General features: G+C 38.6%; 2 protein-coding genes and 3 non-coding genes across 7 annotated transcripts; all 5 read left to right on the top strand.

Moving 5' to 3' along the window:
* The first annotated feature begins 54 nt into the window (after positions 1-54).
* ing4 (inhibitor of growth family, member 4) lies at positions 55-4,367 on the top strand. Its single transcript, XM_044033900.1, has 8 exons — positions 55-133; positions 593-664; positions 1,894-2,060; positions 2,206-2,320; positions 2,412-2,523; positions 2,620-2,764; positions 3,430-3,491; positions 3,608-4,367. Exons 1-8 carry the CDS (start codon positions 97-99, stop codon positions 3,645-3,647), a joined length of 750 nt encoding a protein of 249 aa, XP_043889835.1. The 5' UTR covers positions 55-96; the 3' UTR covers positions 3,648-4,367.
* Positions 4,368-4,536: 169 nt separating this feature from the next.
* ncapd2 (non-SMC condensin I complex, subunit D2) lies at positions 4,537-22,346 on the top strand. Of its 3 annotated transcripts, none has more exons than XM_044033897.1 (32): positions 4,537-4,655; positions 5,258-5,377; positions 5,499-5,574; positions 5,656-5,714; positions 5,803-5,978; positions 6,514-6,659; positions 7,146-7,273; positions 7,384-7,507; positions 7,617-7,764; positions 8,564-8,761; positions 8,847-8,981; positions 9,059-9,146; positions 9,773-9,980; positions 10,103-10,221; positions 10,584-10,790; positions 11,360-11,534; positions 11,804-11,888; positions 12,029-12,165; positions 14,167-14,299; positions 14,675-14,750; positions 14,841-15,047; positions 15,154-15,314; positions 16,101-16,212; positions 16,847-16,970; positions 17,342-17,497; positions 19,729-19,906; positions 19,994-20,088; positions 20,209-20,289; positions 20,865-21,048; positions 21,142-21,307; positions 21,426-21,545; positions 22,060-22,346. In XM_044033897.1, the coding sequence occupies exons 2-32, from the start codon at positions 5,260-5,262 to the stop codon at positions 22,140-22,142; spliced, it is 4,203 nt and encodes a 1,400-aa protein (XP_043889832.1). In that variant the 5' UTR covers positions 4,537-4,655; positions 5,258-5,259; the 3' UTR covers positions 22,143-22,346. The 3 variants fall into 3 exon arrangements, with proteins under 3 accessions (XP_043889832.1, XP_043889833.1, XP_043889834.1); XM_044033898.1 differs by having other exon boundaries at positions 5,255-5,377; XM_044033899.1 differs by lacking the exon at positions 4,537-4,655 and adding an exon at positions 4,671-4,751.
* Positions 6,074-6,399, top strand: LOC122775318. The gene has a single exon (XR_006361092.1). It is a non-coding gene; the product is annotated as a small nucleolar RNA U85 (small nucleolar RNA).
* LOC122775320 lies at positions 8,142-8,430 on the top strand. The gene has a single exon (XR_006361094.1). It is a non-coding gene; the product is annotated as a small nucleolar RNA U85 (small nucleolar RNA).
* Positions 9,199-9,501, top strand: LOC122775319. Its single transcript, XR_006361093.1, has one exon. It is a non-coding gene; the product is annotated as a small nucleolar RNA U85 (small nucleolar RNA).
* Positions 22,347-22,478: the final 132 nt, after the last annotated feature.

Genomic DNA, 22,478 nt, shown 5'->3' with positions numbered 1-22,478 from the left:
TAGTGCCACAGAGTTTTGCAGAAGTAAATTCAGTGGGAACCTCCAGTCACGTTGGTCCATTCCGGACAGGAAGCTGTGGTGTTTACATTTTCCAAGATGGCGGCGGGGATGTATTTGGAGCATTACTTGGACAGTAAGCTGTTAAACGTGATTTAAACGTGTTGGGGAAACATCTCTACGTCATTAGCTCTTTTATGTGTTGTGTTTAGTCTTGTATTGTAGCTAATAGTGTATCCAGCAGTATGAGAAAAGGCGCTGCAACTGTTTCCTGACGGTCGGCGGTTTTAGGCTCAGTCTAATTGCTGAAATAAGCGTCGCACTGTAGCGATGGAAGGGGTAGATTCGTCACACTCACTCACCATTTAATATGTATTTGGTTTCTATTAACGTGTCGCTGAAAATTAGCTGCCTCTGTACCTCTAATTTACTGCCATAGCCAATTTGGTAAAGCTAATTTAGTCGCTATTTGAATAGTGAGCTGGTCATCACTCCACACACTAGAATAAGCTAGCTATCCTGCTTTCGTGATCATTTCCTCTCGATCTCGCTGAAAACGGGATTAAACACTTTGTTTGTTTCTTTCATTCACCAGGTATTGAAAACCTGCCTTTCGAGCTGCAGAGAAACTTCAATCTGATGAGAGACTTAGATCAACGCACAGAGGGTGAGACAAAGAAATCAGAAATAAAGGGATGTTTTACAACAGATCTAATATGTGGTACCATGTTAAACCTTGGCAAAAAACAGGATTTATTATTTATTATGCTTTGGTTTCTGAGGGATTCTATTTGTTGGTCACACCATGAAAGTTTAATGTTCATGCTGCACAATATGAAGTTTATTTTTTTGACTATCTTAACTTTAATCTTTTTGAGAAATACTAGATGAGTTCATCTTATTGGACATTTAAAATATTTCCAATAAAACAGTTATTTGCTTGATCTTCTTTAAATTTATTCCACATTAATGCCATATCATGGTGATGAAGTAAACATTACTTCATTGCAAAGTTCTGGTGTTTGTAGTACTGAAAAACTTCTGCTGAGAATAAGTACACATTCTGTATGGAACCAGAAAGAAGCTAAAATCGCTAATTAGAGTACTTATTGAGTTTTAAAAGTCTTAAAATATCTCATATTTGAGTATGAAAAGTAATTTGGTATTCGGTGCACCTTAGTAGTGAGGTACAATTTAACGTGAGAATTATGATGGTATTTCATGACCTTAACCTGAGAATGGAGGTAAAAGAGATGGTCTTTAAAGCCTGAAAGATTTAAAACACAAAATCAATTTTTCCCATACCAGAGAACCCACTGTTTGCTAATATCTGAAATGCCTAGGTTTGATGGGAAATGTATCCATGGTTATGCCTTTTTCATTTGCTCAGGTTTAACCAGTGACTTCAGTCTAGCTTCCCCAATCTTGATTGTCTGTCCCAAACATAGGTCAGTGGTCCCAGCATCATTGGGCTTCCAAATTTCACCCTTATTTCCTAAAAGTAACAGTGTAACAAAGTTACAGGTGGAAAATGTATCGGAATAAAAGTAAGCAATTTATTTAAGCAATGTAGTTGAGTAAAATATACAAATATAGTACTATATTTGTTTAGTACTATATACTATAGTACTAACTAAACTAAATGCAGAATATGTCTTAATGAATTATGAATAATGATGAACAATAAAAATAATACACTTATTGTGGTACATTCTGCGTGTAAATCCGTTTACCCGTTATCCTTTACTTGTATTTTTACAGACATAAATAAAATGATTGCATGTGTTTGTTAAACTAGAAGGAAAAGAAGCATATATCCACACTGTATTTGATTTATGTATATGTAAACATTTGGTTGTTGTTTTACAATTTTTACTCTTTGTCTCTTTTTCTCAGATCTAAAAGGACAGATAGACTCTCTGGCGAAAGAATACACAGCCAATGCTCGGACTCTTTCCTCTGAACAAAAGCTGTCGATACTGAGGCAGATTCAGCAGTCTTACAGCAAATGCAAAGAGTTTGGAGATGATAAGGTTCAACTGGCCATGCAGACCTATGAAATGGTTAGTATGTTATCTATGAACATAGGAACATTTTTATTAACATTTGTTGAAGGTATTAGTAGAAAAACAATATATAGCCTCACAATGCTGAAGTGAGATGATCCATGCTGCACCACAGTCTGGTAAAGTTCTATTTTTTGTCCAGGTTGACAAGCACATTAGACGTCTTGACACAGACCTTGCACGTTTTGAGGCCGACTTGAAGGAAAAGCAGATTGAGAGCACAGACTATGATTCCACCTCCAGTAAGGGAAAAAAAGGTGTGTTTCCATTATTTTTCTGTAGTGACATGGGAAACTTTGTAAATCCGTTCTTAGTTATATTTGTCACTTGCGGTTGTGTTATTTTCAGGAGATTCCAGACAGAAGGAAAAGAAGTCAGCTAAAACAAGGTCTAAAGTGAAGAGTTCAGATGAAGATGGTAGTCCCAAAAGTGCACAGAAGAAAGTAAAACTTCTTCAGCCGTAAGTTGTGTTTACTTTTCAGGTTTGCAGTTAATAGTAATTCCTAGTTTGTTTTATGAATGTACACTCATTTGAATATGTTTGGTGCATCCCCAGAGGAGAATTCAACAACCCTTCCGCTAACTTTGGGAATGTGCATCCATCTGATGTGCTGGACATGCCAGTGGACCCCAACGAACCTACATACTGTCTGTGTCATCAAGTGTCCTACGGCGAGATGATCGGCTGTGACAACACGGATGTGAGTTTGGTTTTGTGTTGCAGTCGAGACTTGCATGTGCAAATGCCATTGCTTATTGCAATTCTAAATACAGAATCCACAAAAATACATGCAAAGAAATTGTGTCATAAAATAAAAACACAAAAAAAAACGTTATAAGGCAATATTTAGAGACAATTAGTATATTTTAGGTATCCTCAAAATAACATGTTTATATTTGTACAAAATGTTATTGGGTAGTTACTTGTAAATATTCCTAATTTCTAGTGACCTTTATCAGCCTGCCCAAAGAAGACATAATTTTATTTTATTGCTGTATTTGTTTAAATAACATAAACATTACGTATAATTCCCATATCACGTATAATTCTCATATCACGTAAAGGTCAGGTTACTTTTATGGCACAGTCTTGACATTGGCAGGATAATCGCAATAAATTGAAATCATAATAATGTTATATATCAATAATTATATACACAGTGGACATTCATCCTTAAATATCCTTAAATATATTTCCTACGTGCTGGAATTTAGAGGTTTAGGAGTCCTATTTAAAAAAATATATAGTGTAAAAGGATTAATTTTGTTTGTTCTGATAATGTGTGTAATGTAATATAGATAATGCTGTTTTGTCTCCAAATGCAGGACAAGTAACAGTGTGTTATTTATTTTTTTTTCTCTGTAGTGCTCCATTGAGTGGTTCCATTTTGCGTGCGTGGGCCTGACGACAAAACCAAGAGGAAAATGGTATGACAATGAGACTGAATCCACAATGCAAGCTGTAATGCAGTGTTTTTATTTTAACTGTGCAGGAGATAAAAAAGAATCAATCACCTAACCCAATCTTTCTATATATTATGCAGGTATTGTCCAAGATGCTCCCAAGACAGAAAGAGAAAATAAAAAGCCTTGGTTCCCTGGTGCTGACCAAATGTGGACATAGAACAGTTGGAAAATGAGAAGAATATTTCTTTTTAAGTTACTCAAACATTTGGTTTCTCATTTCTTAACGTTTGGTGCTTTTTCTTTTGGTTTATAATATGTAATTTGCCTTGGTCTGATGCAGAGTGTGAGGGAGCCAAGTGGTTACAGTTATATTTAAATATTGATAAACTTTTTGTGTTAACAATTTTTTTTCTTTGTTTTGTTTGTTTTGGTGCTCTTATGGTTTGTGTGTGTGTGATTTGATTTTTTTTTTATTTTTTAAACACAGATAAATAGTGAACACTACAACTGACCCTAATGGTTTAACAGTTTACATTTCCATGATACTCTATACTGTATCTACATATATGACCACAAACTTTAAGCATTTTCTCTAAAGGCAGATTTGCCATGGGTATGTTTTTGCTTTGTTGTATGGTTAGTTTCTTGTGCTTAGCCTTGGAACAGTTTTATTTTTTTAGTGTAATGAAGGCAAAAGAATATGACAACTAATGCTGCATCGTGACAGTGTTAGTCATCTGTGGTAGTAAGTTAAACCATTTCATTTTAACATTTGATTGAGTGCTGTATAGAAAGTAAAACATTTTGTGAAAAGTATTTCTGTAGCTGAAACATTGGTACAGGACAGAGGGGTTGATTTTGTTGTCAATCATTTGAATACAGCTACTACCTCAAAAACTGCCTATGTGTACTTTGTTTTGTAATTAATTTAAATCGAGGTCGACGTTTTAAATGCATTACTACATCTTTGCTGCTGTTTGTTGGTTTTCCAGTAGATGGTGCTGTTGTACCACTCCTGGTAAACACAGGCGCTTTAAAGTGACGTCTTAGCTCCGTCCCTTTGGCGCGATGTCGGAGCAAATTTAAATCTGAACGTTCAGTGGCGGTGAACGCAGAGCAGAGCAGAGCAGGCTTCACGGCAGTTACTGGCTGATATTGTCACTAACAGTACTGCGAGCAACAGAGGTGAGAGTTATCAGGAATTTCGTTAAGTATGAGTTGTTAACCGTCTCCAGCAGCAGCCTTTCCCCCAACAAGCTACTTGAACACTCGTTACACACGGTATGGTGGCTCTATAATTAGCATTAGCTAGTTGGCCTGTTAACTTTGCTTGCAATAGCCGTTAGCTTGTTAGGCTAGCTAATTCACAACAACAAAGCCATAGTAGTGTTTGGTTATTATAGAGTTATACGAGTTGTTAAACTTAACGGAGAAATTACAGCTCGTGAAAAGTTCGTGTTGAAATAGTGTTCCAGACAAAATTAGGTATTGATGTGCTTGTTGCGGTCATTGTTTAAAACTACGTGTTTGCCAACTTTTGTCGTCTACTGTTCATATGGGTCAAAACAACACGTCCATTTTAGTTTCCCACCATGTTTCTCACTGTAGCTGGTAAAAGTCTGCTATGGCTTGTATGACCAACGTTATTTCTAAGAAAAAAGCGTTAGCAAATCACGAATCTAGAATACTTGTCTCCCGACAATACATTGTATTTTGATATTTTATGTACCTTCTTTATTATACTGTTTAAGTATACTAATCATTACGTTGTGTTTTTCTTGAAGCAGGGATGTCGTGGGATTTCTTTTTACCTGTGTGTTTAGGAGACCTGGTTAAGACTGGTGGAATCAACCAGTATGTTGTTCAGGATGTGGTATCCCCAAAGCAGCTGCCATCCAGTATCAATAGTAAGTATAAAGGTTGATAAATATAAATTTGAATCTGTAAGTTTTTAGCTTTGGGTATTTTCATAGTGAAATATTTTCATTAAAGGTAATGGGGCTTAAGATATTAATTTCCTTCATATAGAATTTAAGGCTGCATTGCGGAGTCAGGGGCCTCTGTGTATACTGGAACACTTTGATACTGGCTACAGTGTGCTACAGTAAGTGTGGATCATATAGCTTGCTTTAGTGAGTTCTAATAATATCTGTGCAAACTCAAATCCACTGTCTTTCCTTTTTAGGCACTGTAACTCAGTGGAGCTGGGTGTTAAGGAGGATACTCTGGAAATACTAATACAAGGTTAAGCCTTTCTTGTGTTGCTGTGTTTAAACTGACTGAAATACAACCTTGAAGTTCTCTGAACATGTATTTAATGGTTTCTTTTCAGTGGTTAGTGGCCTGGCAGGGTCCCTGCCAGCAGTCCTTATCACCGCGTCCCTCACAGCTGAAGAGCGCAAAGAGAAACTTAATGCATTAAAAATGAGTGTCTTCCTGCTCTGCAAGCTCACAGAGACCCTTGAGTGTTACTCATGCAGGCAGAGTTTTGTCACAGCACCTGGGAAGGTATGATTAATAATCACACTGATGGATAAGAAATGTTCAGAAATACACCACTGCATGGCTATGACAGCCACATTGTTTGTCCAGCTGCTGTAAATGCCCATTGATGAAATCATGGCAAATGTAATGATCCTGTCAGACCAGGAGATTGCAGTCTCTAGCCTGCTGTTAGATGGGTAGTCTTGGTGGTGTGGTGGAGTTTTATTGCACTGCTGTAAGGGCCCACCCACAGTAATATGTCACCTTCTACATCTTCTGCCTCCCCCCAGAGCTGTGGGGTGGGATAGATACGAGATGACAAACAATGTATGCATGTTTGTTAATTTTTGTGTGTAAGTTATATGAATGTATGTGTATCAGCAGGCAAGAACTGCAGTCTCGTTGGTTTGGCATGTATGAACTAGTCTTTGGTAATCTGAGGGCATATATTGTACTTTTTTTTTTTAATATTTGTTATCGCAGGGATTTTCCTAGTGTACTATTCATGGTAAACTGATTGTATGAATGATGAATAATCAAGTATTTATTCTTTAAACAGGGTGGTAAAAAAGGTAAAGCTGGTGGAGAGGGACTGCTGCAGTGGGATTCAGAGAGAGAGAAAGTTCTGCAGGCCCTTATCCAGCTCCTCCAGCTGGATATCCGCTCCCTCTGGAACCTCTCCCTGGTGGAGGAAGAGTTCATCAGGTACTCTGTGCTATATGGGGATCTCTGAGCATTAATACAGTATCAGTCTTAGCTGTCTTAATTGTGGTTTCCCACTTTCTTCTAGCATTTATGAAACTAGCTTTATTTTCACTACCATACCCTTTCAACCTGGAGCAATCCTTCAACTTCAGTCTGTAGTTATTAAGTGAAGGGCTGCAATGGTTAATTGACACCTCCGTGTCAACTGGTTTCTTTGCTCCACATAACAATTAAATTATTATTATTATTATTTTTCTTTGTGGACAAAACTAAGATGTTTGAGAAAGTTATCATTTTTATGTTTGGGAAACACAGATCAACATTTTACAGACCAAACAACTATTTGATTAATCAACAAATTGACAATGGAAATAACTTGGCTGGAACCATAATTAGGTCTGAAACTCTTGTGTGCATCATGTTTAATTCCAAATGTATCACACCGCAACATGAATGCATTTTTGTTTTGTGCCATTGTTCCCAAAGCTGTGTGACCTGCTGTTGTTACAAACTACTTGAGAACCCAACCATCAGTCATGTCAAGAACAAACCCACCAGGGAAAGTATAATCCACTTACTGGGTGTGTTGATCAAGAAGTACAATCACCTCCTTGGTAAGCCTCTCACAAGCATGCTTATCCTATCATTAAGATTTGTAATTGAGGGAAAATAATAATTTTATTTATGTAAAATTTCATTGAGTACTTTCTCTGAACCCCCACAGGTGCAAGTGTAAAGGTGATCCAGTTACTACAGCACTTTGAGCATTTGGCATCTGTTTTTGCTCAGGCAGTGTCTGTGTGGAGCACAGAATATGGAGTCAGGACTATCATAGGAGAAGTGATAAGGTCAGACCATCTTGTTTATGTGCACACTATGATTATAGTAAATATTTTTGTGTTTTGACATCAGGTTGTGTAGAAATTAATGTAGGTTTTTTTTTCAACCTTCTTACAGGGAGATCGGTCAGAAGTCTGGTGAGGAGCTTGCCAGGGAGGGGTCTGGGGTCAAAGCCTTTGCTTCCTTCCTGTCAGAGCTTGGAGCCCTGGTCCCCGATTTAATGATCCCCACAATCAGCCTGCTCATTACTCATCTAGAAGGAGAGGTACTGCACACCTGAACACTTTCTTCCTGCAATTGTTGGGTTGGATGTAGACACAAAGTCTGTTTGAGAGAGGCTGATTCCCAGTGCCTATGATATTCTTTGGGTCATTCTGACCAGTCTATTATTGTATTAAACTGGGCATTTTAGCATCACATTAATGATGGTGCTTTACAGTTCACGCAAGTATGGGCAGTGTGACAGTGAACCAGCATATGCTCCTGGATTGAGGACATTAAACTAAACCACCATTCATTTAAATTACATACCTGTGATCTTTCTGACTGTGACCAGCCATAATGGCTGCTGTGCAATGAGTTCTCTGGCAGAATATGTTATTGTAAAATAAAACCCCAATTTAATTGTTCAGCTCTCAGTTTATCCAATGATGAGACCAAGGCGAATATGAGCTCACTGACTGGGAGCGGGGTTCTTCTTTGCCTTGACTGGCAGGTAATCTTGGCAGTGCAGAGGAGGATTTTTGCTCTGCTGTAAGGGCCTGCCTACAGTGAACTGGCTTGACCCAAATTATTCCTCAACAGTCATTGTGGACTAATTGCTGGGATGATGCCGACAGTGTGCACACATGTTTAAAAAGGCAAGAAGTTAACGCTGCTCCCATTTACTGTTCAGTTAGCTGTGAGTTCTGTCTTTGGTAATCTGAGGGTAGATTCTTGCTTTGATGTTTCCATGAAAATGCTGTAATGCGTCACTCTTTCATGTAGGACTTCACAACTGTGGAAGAAATTAGTATTTCACTGACATTAATTTGATAATTTCTCTAAAACACTCTGTTTTCCAGAGCCATACAATGCGTGTTGCAGTTTGTGAAGTGCTGGGAGAGACCCTTGTCCGTGTCCTGTGTGGCGACAGCCTTGATGAATCTAGTAAAGCTGACCGTGACAGATTCTTTGACACTCTTCAGGAACATCTGCATGACACACACTCCCATGTTAGGGCACGTGTGTTGCAAGTGTATACACGAATCGTCAACAGCAAGGTGTGTTCATTATACTTGTGTATAATTGTAAAAGCATGAAATTAAGTTCCAATCTGGTAACAAAAACTGTCCTTTATGTGTTTAGGCACTGCCTTTGTGCAGGTATAGTGAGGTGATGGAGCTTGCTGTTGGGCGACTAATGGACAAATCTATAAATGCTGTGAAGAGTGCTATCCAGTTGTTGGCAGCCTTCATTGCACACAATCCATACAGCTGCAAGGTAAATCAATATGATTCAAAATGTAACTATTGGACGTTGTCAAGTTTCACTATCTCACAGAAATGTGTGTCTTTTAGTTGAGCAGTGCCGATCTAAAGAAACCGCTGGAGAAAGAGACAACTAAATTCCGAGAGATGAAAGAGAAACTAGAGGGGAAAGCACCAGGTGTGTACAAACCGTGTTAAAGTCATTTATTCTTATGTCAAACTGTCATTTTGCCCAATGATGAGACCAAGGCGAATACGAGCTCACTGACTGAGAGCTGGGTTCTTCTTTGCCTTGACTGGCAGGTAATCTTGGCAGTGCAGAGGAGGATTTCTGCTCTGCTGTAAGGGCCTGCCTACAGTGAACTAGCTTGACCCAAATTATTCCTCAACAGTCACAGTGGGGCAATTCTTGGGATAGTGCTGACAGAGTGTGTGCGTGTGCATGCATGTGAATTTATAAAAGGCAAGAAGTTCACCCTGCTCTCTTTGCTGTTCAGTTTGCCATGAGTTTCCTCTTTGGTAATCTGAGGGCCATGTTCAGAAATCCACTTACACTGCATATTTGCATATTGTCTATTATGACATACCAGCTTTTGCTTTAAGTTTGCATTTTGTTCAATTGAGCAAATGTGCATCCTTCTCGTATCCATTCCTGGATAGATCAATCAATTTTGATCTCCTGCTAGTCCTTTGTTTCAAATTGTCTGGTGTTTCAGTCACATTTATTATCATCTTAAGATGAAACACAACCTTGTGTAGTTAATAAAAACATTCAGTGGCAAACTTTCCATTCTCTCCTGGCAGTGGCAGTGATTAAAGCATCTGAGCTTTGGGCCGCTATGGAACCTGAGCTGCTCATCACAGTCAGTACAGAGCTGGAACCACAAAGTGATACGGAGAAGGTGCAGCAGGAAGAAGAGGACGGCGGAGAAGCAGAAGAAGAAAAAGAGGCAGAAGACGACAGGGCTACTGCAGTGATGATTGCCCAGTACCTCCGTGTCAACAAATACAGGTAAGTCAATGACCACGATCGATCTGGGTAAGAGCTGACTTAAGAGAAGAATATTTTCCACTATACTGTCAATTAATCATAAAATGGATTTACATTATTTTCTCTGTGTTCAAACTCTGCAGGAATGCTGTGCGTCTTTGTGTAAAAGCTCACAGCTGCTTCCCTGAATCTGAGATGTTTGCCTCTCTGTCCACTCTCACCCCTGAGACTCTAATGGAAACACTGGCTCTTATTTTCAAAGGTAAAGACTGCACTCCCTTTATCAGCTACTCATGTAGAGTGCTCTCAACTGTTACATTTTATTAAGAGCAAAAATGAAAACCTTTAGGAATCAGTTCTTTGGAGGAAGTTCATTTTACATTATCTTTCCATTTCATTTCGTTAGTCAATAATTGTCTTAACTAGAGTGTATTCAAAGTATAGAATACTTCTCAAACCAGCTGCGTCATCCCTAATTTATTTCATTACTTTAAAAGACTTGAGTTCAACACAGAACCTACACCAACACTTTGCAGCAGTTGGACTGTCACACTCCATTCAAGTCTTGTATGATTTCTTCTGAAGTCGAAGTCTTAACATTATTCTGCCTTTTAATGTCCTCAGGCTCTGATGATGATGATGATGCCGCTGAGCTCAGCCAGAATATGCCGCCTACCCCACAGAAAGAGGGGGAGAAAGAGGGGGAGGATGGGGAGCTGAAGAAGCAGGAGATGTTGGTGCAATACCTGAAAGATACAGAAACTTTTGCTTTACAAGTGGAGAGAGCAATTTCTGTTATCAACACCATGCTCTATTTGAAAACCGCATCAGGTAGCAGCCAGTACAGTCACACAACCAAACTTGTTCATATAGTAGGGCTGCACAATATACCATAAATCTATCATCATCGCAATATACATATGGCAAAAGACAGCTTAAACTGTGATAAATGTTTCCCCCACATTCAGTCAACAGTGGCACCCTCCCGCTGTGAATGACGAGCAGCGCACCCCTGTACACCACGCGTCACATCTTAACTTTCACACTATCATTAATATCAACAGGCTTACTGTTTTCCACTCTTCATTGGACTTGTTTGGGGAAGCACCTGTTGTATTGCTGTGTGTTCTCCATCACTTCTCTGCATTATTCCTATAGCTTGAAATGAAATTGAATTACATTTTTTTTATACATTAAACAATGAGATGAATTATAAATATAGCAAATGTAAAACAAACACGTATTTGTATTCATTAATTATCACAAGTGATATCGTTAATCGCAATATTCATCAACGATATCGCATGATTTCCTAATTGTGCAGCCCAATCATATAGTGTTTGAATTTATGTTATAATGAGGGTATTGTAGTAGTACAACGAAGGTTTTTGTGTTTGTAGTGGTTCAGGAGGCTGTGCAGTTCTGCGTGACAGTGTGCGAGTTCGGTGTTGCCAACTCTGTCAGTGGAGTGAGGAAGATGTTGCCACTCGTCTGGTCAACTGACACTGCCATTAAAGATGCTGTTGTTCAAGCCTACAGACGCCTTTTTCTGAACCCTCAGGGAGACAACGTCAGGTTTGTAAAACATACCTGACAGCATGGGAAAAGCAAATGCACATCATTTTCAGCCCCTAATGTGCTAACATATGCCTGTTAACTATATATAATCTCATAAAATGTATTTCTATGTTATTGTATATTTTAGGTTCTAGGTAATTCAGTTGCCACTATCTTCTAGATTCCAGTTAATATCTAATACATGTGTCAAATTATATGAAAATTAGTGGTTAAAATGATATTGTTATGCTTGCAGAAATATATTTTCATGTTGATGTTTATATTAGGATGAAAGCCCAGACTCTAGTGGACAGTCTTTCAGAGCTAATGGTGGATGCATCACTGGGAACAATCCAATGTCTTGAGGAGATAGTGAGTAACTATGTTATTATTCTCTCATGGCGCATTTCTATTTTTGATGGTTAATTTAAACGGTTATCTGGAATATTTGAGAACACATTTGCAACAGTGATAAAATGCATACTGTATTTGTGCTAAAATTATCTCTGTAGGTACAGGAGTTCTTCGGCAGTGGCAGCAATCTCCAGTCCACTGTTGTGCAGGTCTTGTGGGAAAGGTTTACTGGGAAACGAGAGACTTCTGGTCTACACAGACGAGCAGCAGTGTTACTGCTGGGTATGGCTGCACGGTAAGACCCAGAAAACTTTGAATATCTTAAGAAATTAATGTAAATAGTCTGTATTTATATAGTGCTTTTCTAGTTTTACTAGTATCACCTACACATTTATATTCAGTCAGAAAATGAAAATTATTTCCATAATTGATTAATCTCTCAATTTTATAATTGTATTTGTGGATGCCAATAAATAATAAATAAATTAATTTTTTGGTCCAGAAAATTAGAAATGTTAATGGTGTTCCCCAGACTTCAAAATTTTCTCAAATGTCTTATATTCCATTTATAATGTTTTGTTAAATGAAGCAAAGAAACTAAATATTCACCTTTTTAAGAAGCTGAAATATCAGAGCTTCTATTCATTTTTTTTTAAAATCACTGATTTATCGATTTTCAAATTTGTTTTTTGTTTTGAGGATTTTCTATCACACAGGGCTGAACTAGCAGTTTAATTTACTTCGTGAGTATGCTCCATAGAACACAGGAGTCATTTAATAATTTTTTTTCTTTCTCTCCCTTCCCTTTTTTCTGCGGGCCTGCAGTTTTATGTGTGGCCAAAGGAGCGGATCACAGAACAAGGGAGAGAAATTGCTTATGTGTGCTCTGGTTATGTCATGTCTGCTTGGCCTTTCATATATGTCTTTTGATTTATTTGACAAATCTTTGCTGGAAGAAGAAAATCAGTACTGCAACAATCTTAATCGCATGTCGCACCCATTCACTGCCGTCAGGAGCAATTTGGGGTGAAGTAAATGTAAGGGTTTGGCTTTTCTTGCATTTGACTGGCTAATCATCTCCATATAATTTGCTAATGCGGCCTTAATAGGCAGCCCCATGTGATCCATCCCTGGAAAGAAAATGTTGCCAAATGTGAATCATTTAACTACCGTTTTTCTCCTGGCACTTTGATTTGTTTTAAGGAAACTAGGAAGTCCACATTATGTGTTTTTGTTCACATTGTGATTTGATATATTTGTCACAGTGGAGAAGAGTAGGTGTAAACAACCGAAATAAGTGTGCCAATTTGTAGGATAAATAGAAATTGTGCTGCAGTATTTGTAAATAGAAACATAGCAGGTGCTGTTTATAATTATGTCATACTGTGGTTGAGAACATTTTTGACAAAAAATGTATACATACCTGTACAAATCATGAGGCAACTATACAGGAAAATATGTCATACATTTGCATATTATGGTTATAGTTTGTAGAGATTGTACATTTTCAGCAAATTGGACTTTGTTCTTCAATCAGAAGTAATATTGATCAGAATTTCACACCTTAAACATTACCTTCAGTTTTTTTTTTTTTTGTTAGTACAGGTGTAAGGTGGAATTTGAGATAACATGTCGTCATAAACTTAATTTCGTATTGTATATTAAAATAAATGGGACTGTTTGTATTATTACTATACTATTGGTAAGATAAAATCTTTTTAGTTCAGTCAAAGTGTTGAAAGTTGATTGTTTTTATGGAAAATCTACAATATTTCTCACCACTCAAAGGCATTTTCCTTTTGGTCCTGCCTCAGCTACTTGACATTCAGCAAATCCTCTCGTTAGTCAGACTACAAGCTCAGCCTCAGCTCCTCTTCATTGTAATCAAAGTCACGACCATAACTAGGCTCCTTGCCAGCACATATCACTGAAAAAAAAAATAAATATTTTCTGTGTATGTGTTCCCCCTCAATCTACCTCAAAGAGTGCCGCTACTGTAGGGAGAGAGCAGAGACTATCTGCAGTCCACCCACACTGCTGCCTCTCCTCATCCAGCCAGCAACATTCAGAACATATTAAATCTTATGTGCTTCTCCTAACCCATCCTCCTACACGCATTATCTGGGCAGCAGCCTAGCACTGGCAAGGCCAGCACACAGCAGTCGGGGTGATACAGGGCAGAGATGTTAATACTTCACTTTGCATAATCATTTGATCATTATGGACTCTAACATTTTGTACAAACTTTATGCTGTTTTGTAAAATTGCCTGTTTTGTATGTATATTAATCTATCAGGGCAGAGAGAGAGGTGGTTCTCAGTAATCTGGACACTCTGTGCTCCGTCGCTCTTGGAGAAAAAGTGACTGAAGACTTCCTTCTGGCCAGAGACTCAGTAATAACCATCGGCAGTATCACTGACCATGTCAGGGTAAGAAAATGGGAAATTTCACCTTAATCAAAGGGCCAAGTTGACTTGACATTAGTGGGTCAATGTGACAGAGTAAAAAAATTGTAAGACTCAATTTATATTGAAGGAATTTGTATGTTTCATCAACTTCTAAGAGTTGTCCTGAATTCACTTTTGAGTTTTACACAGCACTGTACCTCCAGGATGTGTTTCTTTGAATTTCTGTTATTAAGGTTTAAGTATATAAAAGATCTGAAACATAATTTATATCAATAGCCACAAAAATGTACTACTAGTTCTTATGGCATTCATTATGAAATATATCCTTAACAAAGAACCTCTAAATACAACACTGTAATGCAAATTCAATATCATGCATTTCAATATTTCCACCAGCAATCAAAAGGTGCTCCATTCAGATTGCCCCAGGACCATCAGCTCTTCAGCTGCCTCACCCAGGCCATTGCTGACGGTAAATGCAGATAAATGTGCCAAGTAAGAATGTTCCTAGTGTTTGTCTTTGCCACTCATGTCTTCTTGAAATTGTTGGTATTTATTCCAGGTGTGGTGATGAAAGACCCTTACTGGCAGAGCTTCATGGAACAGGCTGTTCGTCTCATCTACTTCCTAGCTGAATCCCCTGATCAGCTGTGCTCACGGCTGCTCCAGCGCAGTGCTCGCCTCTTGTTGGATCAAATTGCTGAAGGTGGGGAAGTTAACAAAGATCCTGACCAAACGCAAGATGGATCTCAAGAGTCCAGTGAACAAGGTGAGTTCCCACGTGTCTCCTTCTAAAGTGGATATTTGTAGTGTAATATATAATCGGACTAGGCATTTTCTCTTAACCATGTGTCTGCTCGTCCCTGTTTCTGCAGTGAACTGTGTGTGTCTGGCCCAGCTGTTGGCTCTGTGTGGCTGTGTGGCCTTCTGGCAGGTGTCCCACCTTGAGCGCAGTGTGAGTGCAGAGCTGCGGAGGAGAAGAGGAGAGACAGAAGAGAGGGAGGAGAAAGAGAAAGGCCCATCCAGCAAAGCCAAGGTGAGGAGGCTGCTGGATACATGTCTATTCTGTCTTGTTAATGTCGGTTGGCAGTGCATTTCCCCAATAATAATCATTATGTATTAGATTAATGAACAAAAAGATGAGTGATGGCTCATAATTGGAACAAAAAGAACAAAAAGATCAATGTCACCCTAATTAGAATTAGAAACCTTTTTAAATGTTTTTTCTTCAAATTAAATGAGACGTTGAGTGGCATAAAACAAAATTCTGTTTTGACTTGCAATTTGATTTTCACAATTTACTCTACCATTATATAATTGAGGGATATTTCTCATCAATGTTCCATCTCATCCATCGATTACTTAAAGGGGACATATTATGCAAAATCAACTTTTTAACCATTTTAATACTGATATTTGGGACTCTGGGGGCCCTACCAGTCGCCAAAGTGTATGGCAATCTATCTGCATTGACATTCTGTACAGCCCCTTTTAAAGTTGTTTTTGTTACTCAAAATACTAAAATGTCCATGTTGTCCATTTACTCTTATTAAACTTTGTGAGCTAGTATGGCTAGTGTGTTAAAAGTAGTCTTCAAATTAACAAAATTGTAAATTAAAAGACATTTAATTATTTTTACAGTCATTAGCCACAATCACAGCATAACAGCAATCCTTCTTCTCAGCTGCTGGTACGAGTTATTAAGTAATCTAAACCAACGGTAGTTCCTAAATGAGACCAGTCAATGAGATCTGTCCAAGATTATCCAAAGAAGAAATATTGGAGAAGAAAGTGGTTTTGAAAGGACATTTTTTTTCAACAGCAAGCAGCCAATGAGAGTGCCATGGAGGAGGAGCTTGGATTGATGGGTGCTTCTGCTGAAGATACAGAGGCTGAACTCATCAGAAAGATCTGCGAGACCGAATTACTTGCTGGTAATAAAAACCTCTTGTCCTTTGCTTTACTCTCCCAAGCAGTATTTAATGGCCCTGTATAACCGGCATGGGTCCCAGAGTGAAAAAATCTCAAAACGCCATCCTTGCATTGTTCTGTATACAATCAATAGGAAACCGTGCTCTTGCATTTGCTGTTGCCATCTTCCTCATTGTTTCTTATTATTGTGTTTTGAGATTGCTTGTTTTACTCACTTAATGTTAATTTTTTTCCTCCATTATGTCTCCTGGCATGGTTCAATCTGCCTCTCTTTCTGTGATTGTTTACATACTAGTGATATATACTTATTCAAATAAAGATTTATTTGGGAAAAAAAGGTTTGTACATATGCTACATGTTGTCTTGGTTTTTGGTGTATTTCTGTGGCAGTGTTACATACATGCCTGGCATATGTACTGTAGTGTTATGTCATTTTGGGGGTTCCGTGTCTATGAAGGCATTTCTTAAAATGATGCAGTGTTTACGGAAAATGTTTTCAGAACAAAAAAATAAAAAGATTGTGTCTAAGGCCTAAACACCCTCTCCTACCACCCATTACAATCACATGGATTATGCTTGCACTGTATTTTCATATATTTTTTTAACATGGTCTCCTCACACTCATCTTTCTCTTAGAGGAGAACTTGCTATGTGCATTTCTTCCCCTGCTGGTGAAAGTCTGCAGCTCCCCAGGACGTTACTCCCACCCACAGCTCACCACTGCTGCCTGTCTGGCACTCTCTCAGTACATGATGATAAGGTAAACACACTGCCCTCATATCTGATTTAAGCAGTTGGTTGGTCAACACTAAATCATTTCACCATTTTAGTTTATGAAGTAAAATGCCCGCAGATTGACTGATTCTATTTTAGAAAGGGTGAATTGCTACGTTTCAGGATATTTAAATCTTTTTCTGCGTTTGTTCTTTTGTTTGACCTGATCCAATAATTACAACATCTTAAGCTGTGTGACATAGTGGCTGGAAATCTGGAAGTTTTATGACATTTTATGTGCCATAAAAACACATAATCAAGATAACTTCCAGATTATTTGGCTTTGTATGACTGCTAATTACTTTATTTAATTGTTGGGATAATAATGTGAGTTTTTTTTTTTTTGCTTTTTGCCAGCCCATCTGTGTGTGAGGAGAACATCCGTCTCATGTTTACCGTGCTGGAGCGCGCTTCTCTTCCAGTTGTCAGAGCTAATGCAGTAATTGCCCTTGGAGACCTTACTGTTCGTTTCCCAAACATTTTGGAGCCCTGGACACAGAATCTCTATGCCAGGTAATGTCATTAAATTGATCAGTCCTGAATGTTGAATAAATTTGTCGAACCCAGATCAGCACCGAACTTAAACGGAGGGAAAAGAAAGAAGGTGCTCTTCTCCATGCTCATGAACTGCCTGCAATCAGACACAGCTGAGCGGGAGGGCTTTTATTGAACACGCTCAGTATCACAGGTGGTTTGTCAGTTTCACAAATTCAGTTTGCCCAACATCAATAAACGCAAATAATATTAAGGGCACAGTTCAACAGGGATCATGATTATTATTATTACCGTACACTAATTGATGTTCTTTTAATTAGGTCCACATTATCATAATATCCATAGATTTTGTTGGTTTTTTTTGTGCCCAAGCTGATGGAGGAGTTGAGTGGGTGGACTGTAAATGATGTTTAATCTCAGCCAACATTTCCCTTATGCTTGTACACTTGAGCCATCGACATCCAGAACCCACCACCGCCGTCACCATGTCTGAGCGTGTTGTTCTTTCAGCCAGTGAAGTGTTGCTGCTGTCACAATGCTCCACTGAGCCACATGATGGAAAAAGTTTACTCTTTCCATCACGACTTTTTAATGGAGAGAAGCAAACTTTGAGATGATCTATGATGGTACAACTGTGATATCTTCCTTGTATCCTGACCTCTGCAGTTGCCATGGGAACTGGCCAGCATTTCATGGCTTGTATAAACCCTCCCTCTGGTGAACTGGGGAGGAGTCTTAGCCCGAACAAGACAAGGGCACTTTTAGACAACGAACAACTTAATTTCTAGTGTGTTACAGGCTGTGACTAGGACCAATGACTAGTGTGTCGTAATTACATAGAGCGGTTGAATGAGCAGAAGGGAATAATTTTGTTTGAAGTCAAAGGTTTTGCAAGCGTTTATGCTTGTAGGTACACTTTCATTTTAATAACACTTAATGGTTTCTATGTGTTTCTCCTGCACAAAGTTACACTAGTTCCCTATAGTCAAGGCAGAAGCTGACGTTTCTTTTGATGAAGTGCAGTTTTAATTGGAATGCCTGATAACGCTTTCATTGAGGTGTTTTGGGTGTGTAAAACATTCTGTTCTTTTCATAATGTGTTGTTGCCCTCATAGTGTTCTTACCTGATAAGCATTTCAGACTGCTTCTTAATTGTCTCCTGCTCACAAATACCTCACTTTTCTCAAGGCCGCTGTCCTGGAGCTTACTGATAAGAGCATTAAAAATTAATTACCCTGTCCCTTACTGTTGTAAGCCCCTGCAGTGGTATATGATGTATGCCATGCACACGTGTCTGATCCTTTGCCAGGAGTCCTGCTCTCTGGCATACGTTAGAAATGGGTAATGAGTTTCTTTTGTTCTGTGTTTTTGGATGAGGCCAAATCTAAATTGTTGTCGGAATGCAATCAGATTGTACTGCCACAGCCTGTCCAGTCCCATTGTCCACAGCTGAGGCAATGACAGTTATTTGGTTTCACTAATGTTCTGGCTAATTTTACCCTTGTAGAGAGCCTTTTTGTTTAGGATGGGGAAATGACAGCACCAGGCAAGGTATTTTGCATCCACTCTTTTCAGGGATTTTTAGTTGACATATTTACATAGTGTTTAATGGAATGGATGTATTGGTCTGTCAGGCATTTAATTGTGTTCCCAAGAGGACAAATCCTTTGTGGTCACCTTTTGTTTCCTCACGTTGGTGCAATATGTAAAATATTATTATTATTATTATTATTATTGTTGTTATTGTTGTTATTATTATCAATAAGGGTGAATAATCTTTGTTTTGCTGACTTTTCTTCAAGGGCAACAAGAGGTTCATGTGTGGTTTTGAATGGAATGGAATTTTTCCCTTTCAGAATGTTGTTGAGAATCCTTCTACTACTACTAAATCTACTAATAGATTTGATTCAAATTGTGTGTAATATTAAATGTCCATAGCCACAATAAAGCTGAATAGAAATCGAACAAGAATTTAACACAGACTGTTTTATTTTGGTTTGATCAAATACCTGTTGAAATGAATGTCCTTTCTGTCAAGTTGTGTACACAGACTGTTTTATTTTGGTTTGATCAAATACCTGTTGAAATGAATGTCCTTTCTGTCAAGTTGTGTACTGCTGATTAGCAAAGTTTAGTATGCTGACAAGTTAAACTCGGACAATAAGGAGACTACAATCTCTTTGTCTTGGCACCAAAGGGGAAGAAAATGATCTTGTCAGTAAGTTAACAGCCTCTTCTCCCCCTTTCAGGCTCAGTGATGAGATTCCATCAGTGAGGCAGACAGCTGTGACAGTTCTTACCCAGCTGGTACTTAAGGATGTGCTCAAGGTCAAAGGACAAGTCAGCGAGGTGGCTGTGCTGCTAATTGACCCTGAGCCACACATCGCCAGCCTCGCACTGAACTTCTTCAATGAATTGGCCACCAAGGTACACACACACCCATACAGAAGTCTCACTGTAGGGGGGAATAATTGGGAAGGTTTTTTAATTGTACTCACTGGTGTCACCCATTAGGACAATGCCATCTATAACCTTCTACCAGACATCATCAGTCGCCTGTCTGATCCAGAGAGGGGCATGAGCTCAGATGACTTCAACATTATCATGAAGTGAGTGTCGCTCGGTGTCTTTTTTTTTTGTGTGTTTGCTGTATTTGTCTATGCTGTGTAGATAGATTCTGGACAAAGTGATTAGTTTGTTGATGCTGTTTTGTTTGCATCTGTTTTTAGGCAGCTGTTCTCCTACATCACCAAAGAAAGACAGACTGAGTCTCTGGTAGAGAAAATGTGTCAGCGCTTCAGGACTGCCAAGTGAGTATATCTCCTCCCATTTCCCATCTTCACACCTGTGACCTGTATCTTTTATTTTTCTTCTTTTTCTTTTTTACCACAATGTACCGTTTCCTGGCTCACATCTAAACTGCAGGGTATCATTTGTACAAGATGTGGGGGTGGATGGGCGGTAATTAGTGGGTGAAAAGAGATGGACAATTACAGAGAGTTCACAGTTGAGTTCACCTGTCACCTTCAGTCAGTGACATCGCCTTTTTCACTCATTTTGTCATGGAAACTGTCTTCCCATGTAGCTGAGGAATGTAGACAAACAATTGGCGCTCTTGGGCTTCAGTCCGCCTCTGACTCATACTCCATCTGTACTCGAGCGCGCACAGGAAGGGCATTTTATATTATACAATGGCAAAGTGAATTTAGATACAAAAGGTTCCTGGAAAATGAGATTTGTTCCAAATGCCAGAGCAAAGCCATACTCATGAGTAATGAGCTAATGAGCTTTTTGTTGTGCAGCTTGAATTTCTATGCACTTCACATAGTTTCAAATCTAGTTTAGTCCCTAATTCCAATGACTCTCATTGTACTTCTCTCCTCAGGACGGAGCGTCAGTGGTGTGACTTGGCCATGTCTCTGTCTCTGCTGTCGATGTGTGAGCGTGGCTTTAAGAGGCTGCAGGAGTGCTGGGAGTGTTACAGTGACAAGTTGACTGAACCCGGAGTTTACCAGCCTCTACTCTCCATCACTGCCAAGCTCCGCCGTGGGGCTAAACCCCAGTTTAAGGTACAACATATGAAAATATAAAGAATATAAAGAATTGGAGTATTTTGCCATTATTATTTTTTTGTGTGTACTTATCATGACTTAATTAACCAGGCCCAGGTAGATGAGTTCGAAAAGCGTCTGACTGCAGTACACACACGTGGGCTGGAGAATGTAGAAAGCCCTGAGATGGACGAGGAAACCCAAAAAGAAGGACCCTCTGAGAAGACCGTCATGCGTACACCTTTGCCCGCCCGGGGCCGTCAAAGGACCAAGAGAGGTCAGTACTCCCTGGCTTTGTCGTTCAGAGGATTCTGCTCAATGTAAATGTGTGGATACAAGTAAATGAGGTGTGATTAAAATTAGCAAATGCCTAAAATCTACAACCTCTAACACAGGTCAAACAAAGCCTTCAACATCCAGCCATGGTGACGACAGTTTTATGACGCCTCGGAAGTCTCGCAAGTCCAAGAAACCGGTGATCACCTTTAGTAGTGATGAAGGGGAGGATGAAGAGGGTGAGTTTAACATCTTTCTGTGTAATATTTTTAAAATGTAACATAAAATTAATACACAGATGGATTCATCGCATATCAATTAATTTGACTGTTTTCTGGATTTACTTGAATGATGAAATTGTCAGAAAGGTAATTTTACTTAAATGATAAATAAGGTGATTTATTACTTTCTTTCAGTTGATTTAATAGTTGTTGACATTTATTAAATTGATGGTGTAATGTGTAGAATTTAATTTCCTGTATGTTGTATGTCTTGTACTTACAAAATACTGATTATTGATTTTACAAGGATCAGTGTTTGGATTAGACCAGATTAAGATTTAGGACTGTTGTTCCTTAGATGCTTATAAAGACAGCACTAATTCATAATCTGAGGATGTTTCTACTCAAGTTGCTTGTTGAGGTATTTTTTCTATGCAGAAAAACATGATCAAATCAAAACTATAGTCAGTCGGAACACTTTTTCTGCTTGAGACGACTTGTCTTTCTTAACCTATTACTGTTTTCTTATCAGATGCTCTAATGGCAGAGAGTGAGACGCCTAAAGTGACAACACCCATCGCCCGTACATCCAGAAGAGCTCGCCTCAGAAACTGATTTCTGTTTTTGTTGTATTTGTCTTATTTTTGTGTAACTTTTTAATCTTTTATCCAAAATGAAAGTTTTTTGCCTTTTTATTTTATTTTTTTTAAATCTTGTATATTTTTAAGATACTGGTTCTTAGCAGCAAACGGCAGTCATCTAACATGTAATAACAGACCCAAGACATCTTTTTATAATAAACCTGTTTGTGGTTTTGAACTCTTTGGCTGTCTGTGTCAGTTTGAGTTGTCATTCACAGGCATTGCTCGGATGCTGAAACCAGTAAATGTGTGAGGAGTTTGGGTATATGCTGGGTCACGTCAAGCAAATTTATGCCATCTTTACAAGCAG

Source organism: Solea senegalensis, linkage group LG9 (genome assembly GCF_019176455.1).
Source record: "Solea senegalensis isolate Sse05_10M linkage group LG9, IFAPA_SoseM_1, whole genome shotgun sequence".
Taxonomy (NCBI): domain Eukaryota; kingdom Metazoa; phylum Chordata; class Actinopteri; order Pleuronectiformes; family Soleidae; genus Solea; species Solea senegalensis.
Note: the sequence above shows the minus strand (reverse complement) of the source record. Positions and strands in the feature narration are given on the sequence as shown.

Coding starts and splice junctions, on each gene's coding strand:
- ing4 (XM_044033900.1), top strand. CDS start 97: ATGGCGGCGGGGATGTATTTGGAGCATTACTTGGACA. Junction 2,321..2,411: donor CTCCAGTAAGGGAAAAAAAG/GTGTGTTTCCAT, acceptor TGTTATTTTCAG/GAGATTCCAGACAGAAGGAA. Junction 2,524..2,619: donor AAAGTAAAACTTCTTCAGCC/GTAAGTTGTGTT, acceptor GTGCATCCCCAG/AGGAGAATTCAACAACCCTT.
- ncapd2 (XM_044033897.1), top strand. CDS start 5,260: ATGTCGTGGGATTTCTTTTTACCTGTGTGTTTAGGAGACCTGGTTAAG. Junction 11,889..12,028: donor TCCAATGTCTTGAGGAGATA/GTGAGTAACTAT, acceptor TTATCTCTGTAG/GTACAGGAGTTCTTCGGCAG. Junction 20,290..20,864: donor CAGCGCTTCAGGACTGCCAA/GTGAGTATATCT, acceptor TTCTCTCCTCAG/GACGGAGCGTCAGTGGTGTG.